General features: G+C 39.0%; 1 protein-coding gene across 7 annotated transcripts in view; it reads left to right on the top strand.

Moving 5' to 3' along the window:
- The window catches only part of LOC122871350 (voltage-dependent calcium channel subunit alpha-2/delta-1-like), a 91489-nt gene extending 80019 nt beyond the window's left edge, over positions 1-11470 (top strand). For all 7 annotated transcript variants that reach the window (XM_044186361.1, XM_044186359.1, XM_044186358.1 and 4 more), the window contains 6 exons: positions 161-213; positions 543-598; positions 1981-2107; positions 2841-2953; positions 3678-3760; positions 7215-11470. In XM_044186361.1, the coding sequence (XP_044042296.1) occupies positions 161-213; positions 543-598; positions 1981-2107; positions 2841-2953; positions 3678-3760; positions 7215-7337 (555 nt within the window). In that variant the 3' untranslated portion in view covers positions 7338-11470. The remainder of the gene's footprint in view (positions 1-160; positions 214-542; positions 599-1980; positions 2108-2840; positions 2954-3677; positions 3761-7214) is intronic.
- The last annotated feature ends 1055 nt before the right edge of the window (positions 11471-12525 follow it).

Below are 12525 nucleotides of genomic sequence, written 5' to 3'. Positions count from 1 at the left end.
GTCTTTGTGCCTGGCAAAACTGGACAGTCTGCAGCCACTGTAAACACAAGCAGGATGTTCAGATTGTCTCAACCAGCTTATGATGATTTGTCGGAAGATTATTATAGACTTGATTTTGTCCTTTCCTGATATTTATTCTCATTTTGTGTGTCCCTCTCAGCCTACAATTGCAGATATTTTGAATTTAGGATGGTGGGCGACAGCTGCAGCCTGGTGAGTCCTATTTTCTGAATGTTTTCTAATATGGTTGGCATAAGTGTCAGCCATTTTTTTCAAATGATTAATAACAAAAATATACACTATAAAAGACAGCATTTCAAGTCCTTAAACTCAGATCCTAATGGAAAGCAGGCAAGGATTTGTTCCTCTAAAATGGACATGTAGCATCTGTTTAATAGCTGAATTGTTCCCAGGACAGTCAACATTCCACAAAATCTTCTCTTGATTTATTGATGCATTAGCATTTACACAGATTATTTATTGTAGATTGTGTTCCAATGAATCCAGACATTTTAATCCTTGGGGTTTGTTTTTGCTCATAGGTCAATACTGCAACAGTTACTGGTCACCATCACATTCCCAAATTTCCTGGATGCAGGTGAGATCCTGTCAATTTGAGACAGTGAAAAGAATAGTGCTTTGAGATTTTAACAAGGTTTTGTGCAATATTGAGCTAGCCCTGGACAGCCCACATGGCCTCATTATGGAAATCAAATGGTAACAGATGTTTATTTTTAGTTACTTTGACAGGGCCTTAAAAGATATTGTACACACTGTTTTCAAACAGTTTCTTTATCTTGAAAATCTAGTGCAATACTCACCACATGCCAAGAATATGTAGTTAATAACAATATTGTTCATAAGAACAGTTGAACGCTCATTTATCTTCAGAGGATTTCATGTGCGCAAGATGTTGCTTACATGAGCCAGACCATGCGAACATGGAGTTGTGATTGTGTGTGGTATTTTGTGTGTGGATACAAATGTGCTGTTCGAAAATACAGATTACCAACAGATCCAACCCAAAACAAAATAACACATTTCTCTTTCTTTATAGTTTTATATGCGATGTGATGAAGATGATACTTGTTAACAGATCAGCTCATCCAAATTATGAAAAAACACATTTTCTGACTGACTTCTACTGGTATCTAGCTATGCAGATTAAACCTAGGTTTAACTTCCCCAGGTTTTGAGATATCTGTCTCTGAGATTTCTGCCACCACTTCAATGGAGGTGACAGCAGACCTCCTTCCGGTCAAATCATCAGGACCAGCACATTACGCATTTGGGAAATGCACGTTGCTGTTGAATATTTTAAATGCTTTGAAAACCATAGATTTATTCCATTCACATCTATTGTATCAGGGTGACTGCAGAGTCTCAGACACATCTGTCTCAAAATCTGGGCAAATAAAAGCAAAAGTATCTGAATGGTTAGGCGTAAGCGAGAAAATATTTGAACAGTTAAACACTTTAATGTGTGAACAGGAGAAGCAGGCTCTGTATGTTCATTGGTTTGTTCATCAGCTCATTCTTTTGTTTGTTCAAATTGTTTGTCCATTGCACTTTTTTGCATGTGCAAAAGGGATTTACGGTATGTGATTTTTTTAAGTCCCAAGAGCCCCAAAAGATAAATCCAGTGTGCTCTTGTGCGCCAGGATGTACAGTAGGAGTCAATCAGCCAGCTCTAGCTTAGTGTATTCTACATTTACATTTAAAATTAAGTAGCATGGTGTTCTCATCGTAGTGGCTAAGTCAACAGATGCTATTTTTTTTGCCCCTAAGTGGCCAAACATCAATTAATACCTCTTTAATATAGTTTTGCTCACTTCAATAATTCACTGCCAAAGCACATATATACCACCTACTAGTATATTTTAACAATGTTGCACTTAGTCAGATATATATATTTTTGAAGTGTCTCTTTACATGTATACACCTGAATACACCTTAATGTTCTTGTATGTCCTTCCACAGCCGAGATGGATGATGAAGTGTCAGATGCCATGCTTAAAGAGGTCTGCATCACAGAGCAAACTCAGTACTACTTTGAGACCAACAACCTGTCTTTCAGAGGCGATATTGACTGTGGAAACTGCTCCAGGTAAAAAATATCCACTCCTTCTCAGCTATACACCAGGCATGCAGTATATATACACACTCACAGAGTATAGTTAAGGTCCAAACATGTTCCCTGACCTGCAGTGATTCATTTGCATCCATGAGACACAAATGAAGTCCCCAGAGGTGGCACTAAGAGTGGGCTGTAAAAATTCACATGCCATGAAGGTGAAGTCAAGTCACTAGTGTGGACCACCTTCTTGGCATGTTCGTGTATGTGATTGTGCACGTGTGTGTGTGTTTACGTACGGCATTTTAAGGCCCCCTCGTGCCAGCTAATGGAGTCCCTACCCACATGCCGCGCGGCGTTCCTGCACATTAGCTGCACACACGTTTCTTTTTAACGACCACCATAAAAAAGTAGAGAAAATCATTTGTGCACCAGCGCCATGTGGGTTTCAGTAAAGGTCTTGGAGGTGGGGTGGTACAGCAGGTTTGTGTCCCCTTAGGAATAAAAGCAGTTAGGAGACTTGACTGAGCGATCCACAGTGTGCTTTTCATTGTGTTTGGAAGATTACAAGGTTTCTGGAGTGCTGCTTGTCATGTGTGAGGAATAATTAATGTCTAAAGCAGCAGACCAAAATCAGTGTCTTCCTTTCATTGCTTTCTGGTTAAATATTGCATGTCTCAGTGAAATTTTATCTTCATCTTTCCTGGACTCAAGCCCCTGTGTCAACAACATCTCCTGTGTCTCTTATGTGTTTGCTCCTCTCCAGGACCTACCATGCTGAAAAGCTGCCCAAGACGAACCTGGTCTTTGTCATTGCTGATGCAAAACTCACCTGCTTGTTCTGTGACACCAGGCCATTAATACAGGATGAACAGCAGTGTATCCTTTTACCTAACGCAGCTATCATCTGGCACACAACATGGACGTTTCATTCAGTGAACAGATGTTTAAAAATTGTGTGTTTTTGTCAAGATAACCATGGATAAATGCTGATTATGACATTCACCACTGACTGTTGAAAGGGAACGATAAACAACAGAATGTTCTTTCTCAAAGGGTTGTTTTCTGTTATCCGGATTTCTCACTACTCACCATTTCCCTAATTTGTGTCTCCTAAATCCCACAGCCAAAATAATGAGTGAGCATTTCCGCAGTAATTGACATTTAAAATTTGGCCCAGAATTCAGATGTGTCTGCACTGGGTTTCTCTCCGTGTCTGTAAGGCAGATGGTAGTGTGGGATAAGTCTGCTGAATAGCTTACAAACAAATCTATGATGTTCTCACAAACACACACGGCTGTGGTCAATTATAGATTAAGCCTCTTGGAAAACACATTGCTCGAACATGGCATTGAGGTATTGAGCAATGTGCTTGAAATCCAAAAAGAGACTACTTGCTTTAAGTCTTAATAGTCCTTCCACAATTATACTGGATCTGCTTGAGTTGGACAATAATATAATATATCCTAGTGATTTCCACATTAATCAAAATATTATATTTAATCATTTTCCATGGGGTAATCAGAGTTACAGTCTACGCACTGTTATTACTAATGCAGAATCACTCAGAAACTGTGTCATGCTTCTGACTTTACTCATCCAGCTGATGGCCCTGATCCATGTGAACTGGCTCACAATCCTCGGTACAGGAAAGGGCCTGCAGTCTGTTTTGATAACACTGAACACGTAAGTTGCTTTCATCAGACCTGGACTGTTTCTGGTTGAGAACAATTTGAACTGCACAATTTTGTTGCTAAGGGTGCTCTGTGTAAAGTTTCATGTATAATATTGCCAGGTAGGTAAACAGTGAGACGTTTGCTGTTTTATAAATCTCGTAAGAATTAAAGAAGTTTGCAGAAAATTCAGCCTGAAATCGGAAAAGCCTTTCAAATTAAAGGGCATACCCCGAGGCTGCTGTTTTGGGTTTCACTGCTAAAATCATTTGAGTTTATCGCCAAGAAAAATGTAGACTTGGTTACTGTTTGCAGGACAGAGCTTCAATCAGTACTTCTAGCACTGACAGACCTATGATAATCATCTTTAGATCCAAACCTAACACATATTTTTGAATACCCTCAGGTAGGGCTTGACGATGAACAATCTAAATTTACTCATTGCAATTTTCAATTAAAAAAAATAGTCTGATTCGATATAATTAAAACGGCATACATTTTTTGGGGGGGCCACTTGGGGGCACCACAACAAGTTGAAAACACAACATTGACTTACTATGAACTACTTATGGTGAAGTTGTAAGCAAATAGTTGCCTAGTTACACATGATATTGGCATTCATTTGGAGATGTGCATCTGGCCACCTGCGGGTGGGAGTCAAATATTCACTCTCCTTTTAGCTCTGTTTTGGTTTTCATTAACTCCTGAGGGAAATATTTTGCTCTTTAGCTGCTAAATGCTACACTATGTTCCCCAGCTAGTCGCTGACTTTGTCTGACAGCTGTTTGGTGCTGGGCAGGTAGCGTGCAGCGGGTTTATTTTAAATTTACTTGATGAGAGCTGTGAGAGTGAACCAAAACTATAAAGTTGCTACAAGCGACTCCTTTCACATTACTCATTTGATCCATTATTAATATAAAAATATTGATTAGAGTGGCTTTAAACTGAGAATATCTACAACAACCAGTGACCTCTAATGAGAAGTTTGACCAACAAATCAATCTTTAACTGTTCAGACTGTAATAAATCAGAATAAATAAATCAGAAATAAACAAATAGCCAACATGAAGCAAGGAAATACTGTGCACTGAAGTATTAAACAATGTTATCATTACATTTCATTTTCTCAAGGTAATTTTGACAATTTACTGTAGTATAAATGTTAGTTTATATCATCCAGCCCTACCTCCAAAGAGGCTGTTATTGGGAGCGTTTTTTTCTTTTTTTTTATTATTCCTTCCAAATTTATACTCCAGATGAAACAACTTGATCTGTTTTGACATTTCACCTGGAAAATGAAGGGTAGCAACAGCAACATATTGGGGACCAATAAAAATTTAAGGAAGGATTTCAGTCAGCGTTAAGCTTTTAGCCTTACAGGCCAGAGCCCAAAATCCTTAAGCTGCACTCCTGATATGGAAACAATATATCAGTGAAGAAATTCTATCCATGGCACCTTTCCATCATTAATATCTTTACATGGTGTATGTCATTTCTTTTTTTCTTTTTTTTTGCAATCCCTTGAAAGCTGTATGTGCGCAGATTTCCCACGCAAAGACAAACAGTCAGTTGTTACTCGACTATGAATAACTAAGCTAAACAAACGTTTAATGAGCAGCACAGAATATCTGCGTGTGAAACCTCTGTGCTTGAAGGCTCTGTTTGTTTTCACTCTATAGTCTTTTTCCAGTGTCAAAGTTTGTCGGTCTTATGAATTAACTCTTATGCTTGCACTGTCTTGCTCACTCACACACACAAACATCCATCCACACACACTAACTCTTTCTCTCAGACTCTTGTCTTGCAAGTGAATGCATCTGTCTTGTACTACTATTGTCTAAACTAATTTTCTTGCCTTTTCTGCTCATATTTGCTTTCTAACTTCTTGCTAACTATGTGGACCTTTTGCTGCATGATTCTCTTTCTCTCTGTTTTCTCTGTTTCCTGCTCTGTGATTGGCTGTTGATGGTTAGGATGAGGCCATGTGCCGAAGGAGCGCAGGCTCCCGATTGGCTTCCTCTCCGCTCATGTTACTGCTGCCACTGTTCATGTGCTTTCTCGGGTCAGTCCCATAACGCTAGCTCTTTCTTTGTCATTAACCATTTTGATTATCTTATACTCAATCTCAGTCTTTGGCTCATAATGCTTGCACTTTTTCTCCTGATGTTTCTATTCTCTGTTTGTTTTCCTCTTTTTACATCTCTCCACTACTTCATGTCTTTTTCCTACCCTTATCTTTCTCACCTGTCACTCTTTCTTATGTTCTACCACCATCTGTCTTCACCTCCCCCCAACTTACCTCCAAGTCTCTTTCTCTCTCTCGCCAACATTTTCTCCGTCTCACCTGACTTTGAACTTCAAGCCATGCTCTTTGTATCTTTCCCCATCTATCATTATCCGTCTCAGGCAATAGACTCCAGTGTCTATCTCTGCTGACACCTGATTACTGATGTAGCCAGACGCTAGCTAAAACAGACCACTCACTTCTCATTTGCATCCAGACGTTTGTGCGTCTCTTTTAATGATTCTCAACTTTTTTCCTCTCCAAAAACATATCAAGGCAAGAAATTCTTTCCCTTGTACCTCTCCAGATGCTAAGCATACAGAGAGTGAGAGTTTCTGATCAGTTTTGGTCAGACGTAATGGCTCAAGGTTTTCAAGTCAAGTATAAAAAAGACATTTTGAAGCTTTTTTACCTGACCTCTTATTTGATCCCTACATAGTTCCGGTTGACCGTTTGCAAAGCCCCACTCCCCTTAGTTAGTGTTGCTAACTTGCTGTACCTGTAAAGCTTTCCATGGCACATATGCAGTTTACAATGACAATGTGGCAGATTTACTACTTGAAATTCTTAGTAATTGGTGAAAAAATGTAAGATCAGACTGTTATTTCCTTCAAACATAACACTGTTTGGCTGCTTAGCTTACATAGTTGTTCATATTTTCATCGTGTTTTCACTTTTAATGTTACAAGAGAAAAAGCTTTTAGGATGAGTTTAGGAACAGTTGCTGGGTGTAAACTTTCCGAAATCCAATAGAGCAGGACAGAGCCGCTAATGTTAGCCTAAACTCTGATAGCTTCCAGGACTGGCTTCCACGCTGTGGATGTGCTAGTCCTGAATGGGGCTTATTTGATGTAACCCCAAAAACTAATGTAGTTAGGTAGCCGGACATGCTAATGATTGCAGCTTATGTTACAGAGACAAACACACTGTTTAATCCATTTCTTACACATTTGCTTTTGTGTTTTTGGATTTTGAAAGGAAAAGAGTTTTGCTCTTATTACAGCTCCAAGCACACCACTGCGTGTGGAGAAATCCAAAGCTTGACAGGTTTGCTGTTCCTAAACTAGGATTGAACAATCGTTGTTCGGGGTAGGGGTTTAGTGAACGGTCAATTAAAAAGTGTTTAATGTGTTGGCTTTAACAATCAGTAACTTCACTTCTTTTCCTCTCTGCTCTTCACCAGGAGGAGGACCCTGACTGTGGCGGGGCGTCCGGCCTGAGCCCATCATACTGGCTAATGGTGGCCCTTCAGCTGATGCTGCTCTGGGTTTTGACTGGCTCCAGACACCATGCCATCCTATCATGACCATCCTGATCACAACCCCCCACCACCACCAACACCCACCCACCCACCCCCACCCCCTCCGTTATCTCCAAAATGGCAACCAGCATGCAACGCTGCCACCAAAATGACAAACACCTGATGAGAAGCTCTTGTAACAAACAAACAAAAAAACTGTGAGCCCCACATCCTGCCAGTTTCTTCTTTTGATACCTTCATTTTCAGGGGTTTCTCAAAGTGATTTCACCAGGTGCAAGGGTTCAAGTGACGAAAGAAATGCATATTGGAAGATAGCGGTTAAAAAACTCGATCTACGCCTATCCTTCATCCCTTCAATGGCCTCCGCCAGCTGAGATTAGAGGAATCCAGAGATTCATTTTGATTGGCGACTTCTGAACTTTCTCTGGCTTGATGTCTATCATTGATGAAAGAGACGGACTGCCTTATAGTATCAGAGGGAATTAAATCACAATGGGGGGAACTTGCTGTTTATTGAAGATGTTGAGCAGTTTTATTCAACACTGCCCTTTGCAAGCATATCATTTATTTTGAATCGATTTGCAGTGGCTAGTTATTAGGTATTTATTGTTTTGTGGTTGAGAATTCGGCTAAGATTGCAGAAACAGATGCCAAATTGTTACATCACAAGCTTGTGCCCTTTATTTGCCTCCACTGGATTGCTGATAATATTGTCGCAGTCGGATATCTAGATAGCACTACCCAGAACATTTTCATGGTGTCTCTGAGGGTTCGCAAGATGCATCGTCTTTACTTTTGCCCCAGTGTTCTTTCATGTAGATACTGTATTTTCAGTGTGGACATCATGTTCATTGTTATGTTTATGCACAGAAACCAACCTTTCAACTGCCACAGAGCGCCTGCTTCTGAGTGTACGGATTTTAACTTGGTAGCTGGTCATCTAACCATCAGCCCTGATCAAGAGTGGTAATATATCTGGATTTCCCTCCTTGGTGTTGGATTGCTCCAATGAAAACTTTGTTGCCATAGTGCGCATTAACCATTCAGGGTGAGCCTGGCTGGTGTCCTATGCATGCTCATTGGACAAAATCTCTAGTGCCATGTGGACTGTGTGACTCAGATGAACCCTTTAGCTTCCGTAGACTGTGGCTACTGAATGATTTGTTTTACTATCTATTGGTTATTTGAATGAAGCATCAGGGCAGAAATCTACTGTTCGTTTTATTGCCACCACTAAAGAAAATGAATGAGGGGGATATAAAAGTTTGTATTTGACATTTTGGTCAACAAAACAGGAAAACAGTACATTTGTATTCACTGCTGTCACTTTTTAAATTAAATGACTACCATCTGCACTGCAATGCAAAGTGCAGCTGTAATTTGTCTTTAATCTCCTGACTGAACAATGACCTCTATCTCTATGTAGTAGTGACGCCCCCTCTTGCAATTTATTATACTGTGATGTGATATCACCCGCAGCAGAAATCACTGCAGTCAGTCCGTGCTTATGGTCCTATTTACTGCTATATTTCTCTCCAATATAAGTTCATCTTGTTTCATTTGTGTGCCTTCTTTTCCATTGGTTACATATATAAAACATACCTAACTTAAGCATGAAAATTTACAGATGATTTTCTGTAGGTGGTTTCATTAACATAGTGTCTTGTTTGCCAGATCGGAGAACAGTTAAATAGTCAGATTTCTTAAGAAATGCACTAATCAGCCAAACCACTGCTGCAGAGAAAAATATATCTGCCAAATTAATTAATAATAAATTTCACAGGACCAAATTCGGACTCTTAAAGCTACATAATGTCAATGCAGTACCAATTATGTCAGCCACGATTAGAGTAAATAACTTAGTTTATTCTTTTCAGGATGATATAAATATAAGGCAGGAAATTATACATCAGGTAGAAAACATGGCTGTGACTGTTGTAAAAAAAAAAATCTTTAAATAAATAATATAATAAAAAAAATTTAATTTTTACCTAAATCAGCTACACTTGACGGTTTGTTTGGCACTGCTGTCAATGAGTAATCCCACAATTTGATCATTATTTAGGTGTCTGTTGCATCCAGGTCAAAATCACTTCATTAAAATGATTCAAATGTAGGTTATGGGTGATACCTCCATAGTTCACTGAGAAGGCAGAAATCTGCCAGAACAGTAACCATTATGTTACAACTGTTTCGTGATACCAAATACTTTAAGGATTCACTCTATGGTTTTACTGCCTAATAGCACCAAATTACCAAATTTCCTTCTAACTCACTGTTAAACAATTTCAATTTCAACTGTTTCAGATTCAAAACATCAACAGAGGAAGTAATTTTGGGATTTTGGGGACATTATATACACCACTGAAACAAAACCACAGAGTCTAATATATCAAACACTGAGGCATGTTTGCAGGAAACTACTTAATTCTGTAGGGAAGTGAAAACCATAAAAACTAAGCTGTGTGAACCACATTACAACATTTGTCTCTCATCCTCTTCAGAAGTGTTTTAGTTAAATAATTGCTGTGACATCATACGGAATAATGTCAGTTTTTATATTTTAAGCGTTCCTCCAAACCAGATCAAGGAGGGCTTGTTTGTCCCTTATGGAGAAACCTATTATCGTAATATAACATTTATGCAATTTACCAAGGCAAGATGTAAGTCTCATAAATTGTTTCCCTGTGCTGCATGGTAGTGGCTGACAATTTGATTTAAAAAAACATATCCAGTGTGCTTCTGCTTTAGTGTGTAATGTTGGGAAGCATAATATTCTGAGTGTCAGGCGTTTGTTCATGATATGATAAGGTATGATCAGCTATTACTGCCTTTCTCTTGGGGGGGACAGCATTTGGTTCCACCCTGGCCTGAGTCAGCTGGGGAAAGGGAACCTGATTGGCCAGCATGACGCTTAAATGCACTAGTCTGTCTGATTGTTTCAAGCCATGTATGATTCACTTTTATTTAAGGACCATACCAGTGATTTAGCAAGTTTTAGACCAGTTACTACAAATCATGAATACTATACATTACTGCCGATTATTTTGCAAACCATGTTGTGGATTTTCAGTCATGCTAGCGTTGTGGCTTTAGAGATGGCAATGTCGGTCAGTCAGTCGGTCCACCACTTTTGACTCTGGTCCCCTGACTTTTACTCCAGCGCCACCATGAGGTTCAAATTTGTTGCTTTGAGTGAAATGTCTCAACAGCAATTGGACTGATTGCCATGGAATTTGTATGAATTGTAATCACTTTTGTGATCCCTAGACTTTTGATCTAGTGTCATCATCAGATCAAAATTTCATTGGTTTAAGACTAAATACCTGCAAAACTAATGGCATTATAATCAGCCTCAGTTGTACGTTGTGTTTAGTGCTAAAAAAGGAAAAAAAGGAAATGTTTACTTAACCTAGCACGATAACCTACAATGGAGAACATGGTAATCACTATTTGTTATAGAATATACATGAATTGTAGTTAAGAAGCTAAACGTGCAAAAACACTAGGTATGGTTCTTTAAGTCACTGAGAGACGTACATTGTACAGATATGAAATGAGTGAAAATGCACACCACCTAAAATGCTCCAACTGGATCCTTTTAGAAATGCACAGAAAACATTGGAGAATGAACATGAGCTCCATACTCATCCAGATGTTCCATTCTGCTCTTAAGTGCTAAAATCAGATGCTGTCACCTCAGGAATAATATACTCTTGATGTGATATGAAGTGTTTTTGATTCTGTTGGTGCTCTCTGTATGGATCGTGTGGGTTGGCCTTTTTATTTCTGGAATCTTGAGGATTGCTTAATGTGTGTTTTTTGTGTCTGTTACCTTGCTGCCACTCTTTGGCAGACGATTGGCGGGCCTGTCAGTCAATCTTTATCTGCCTTTGCTTTTAAGGCAGACTCTTGATGGAAGCGTCCACCAAGTCGGCCTTTCGCCAGACTCCGCTTTGGGAGGGTCTTGTGGGCCTCTCTGTCAGTCTCCCTCGATTGTGCTTTAATATGTTACACTTTAGTGGAACTTGATTCTCCAGAATCAGTCATGTAAAAATTTGTACAAACCTGATGTTGTTCTCAACAAAAAGAAGAACAATGTTTATAATCCTGGGGAGGAAAAAACGTGTTTATTCATGTGCAAATAAGGTATATTCAGAATAAAAGTTTATGATTAATATCTGTTGCATTGCGTTTTGAGTTCTGGCTGATGTCCTTTTCTTGCAAAATGTCTGTTTTTTTCTACAGTGGATCAGATTTCTGTTACTAACTTCTGTCACATTGCCAACACACATTTCCCATCCAAATGTGTGTGAGAATGAGAAGGAAGCACCCTGAGTCTGCTCTCCCAGTGTCTACCCAACATCAGAAACTGACGTCCAGCCAAAATCAACACTGTCCAGGAAAAGAAACGATGGAGGCATAGGTCCAGCCACATCTCTCTACAACATTGAATTTGGCTCAAGGACACGTCCATTAACAACGACCGGTAATGTTCTCTGGTCATAAATTTACAGTAATTCCTGTTTTCCCTATTGCGTGTTGATCAAATGGTAAGTGACTTTCTCGTTAGCACAGTCCGCTTTACACTTGAACCTGAAACCAGCTGTGCTCAAGCCCAGATTCTTAGAGCCACTATTTCTCATTGCCCCCCAAAGACAAACTACAGGCTCATTTTACTCTTTATTATGGACGTTAAAGGCTAACTCTAGTTCTGTATGGTATACTGCTAGCTCCCTGAAGAAAAACCAAAATCCTTTAGGTGCTTGGGGACATTTTAAATGAGACCAATTACAATGTCTTTAGTATTTAGTTTTAATAAAAAATGGCCTTTATTGTTGGTAGCACAGCTGGTGAATGACTATACAGAGACCAATAATATGAAATTACATATTTTACAGACCATGTGACAGAAATTGATTACAACAGCATCAACCAAAACTTTAGGTAAGTATTCAAAGTATAATTTATCAACATCGTAATGCAAAGAATACATAGTACAGCTCTTCAATAATTTTGACTTATAAGTCTGTTATATTTTGTAACCATAGCATATTTTTCACTATGTGTAATCCATGTTTTTTTAGTGCATTCTCTTTCCTTGAGTGAATATTGTATGAAAGATTTATTATCAAGCTAAAAAAACGTGTTTTCCGGTGACAGCACCCTGTCTCTCTTGGACTCCACTTTTTTTTCTCCAAACTCTTCCTCTCCAAAAGTGTTATTCCTTGTC

Source organism: Siniperca chuatsi, linkage group LG23, assembly GCF_020085105.1.
Source record: "Siniperca chuatsi isolate FFG_IHB_CAS linkage group LG23, ASM2008510v1, whole genome shotgun sequence".
NCBI classification, from domain to species: domain Eukaryota; kingdom Metazoa; phylum Chordata; class Actinopteri; order Centrarchiformes; family Sinipercidae; genus Siniperca; species Siniperca chuatsi.
The sequence above is the reverse complement of the archived record's forward strand: the minus strand, read 5'-3'. Positions and strand labels throughout refer to the sequence as shown.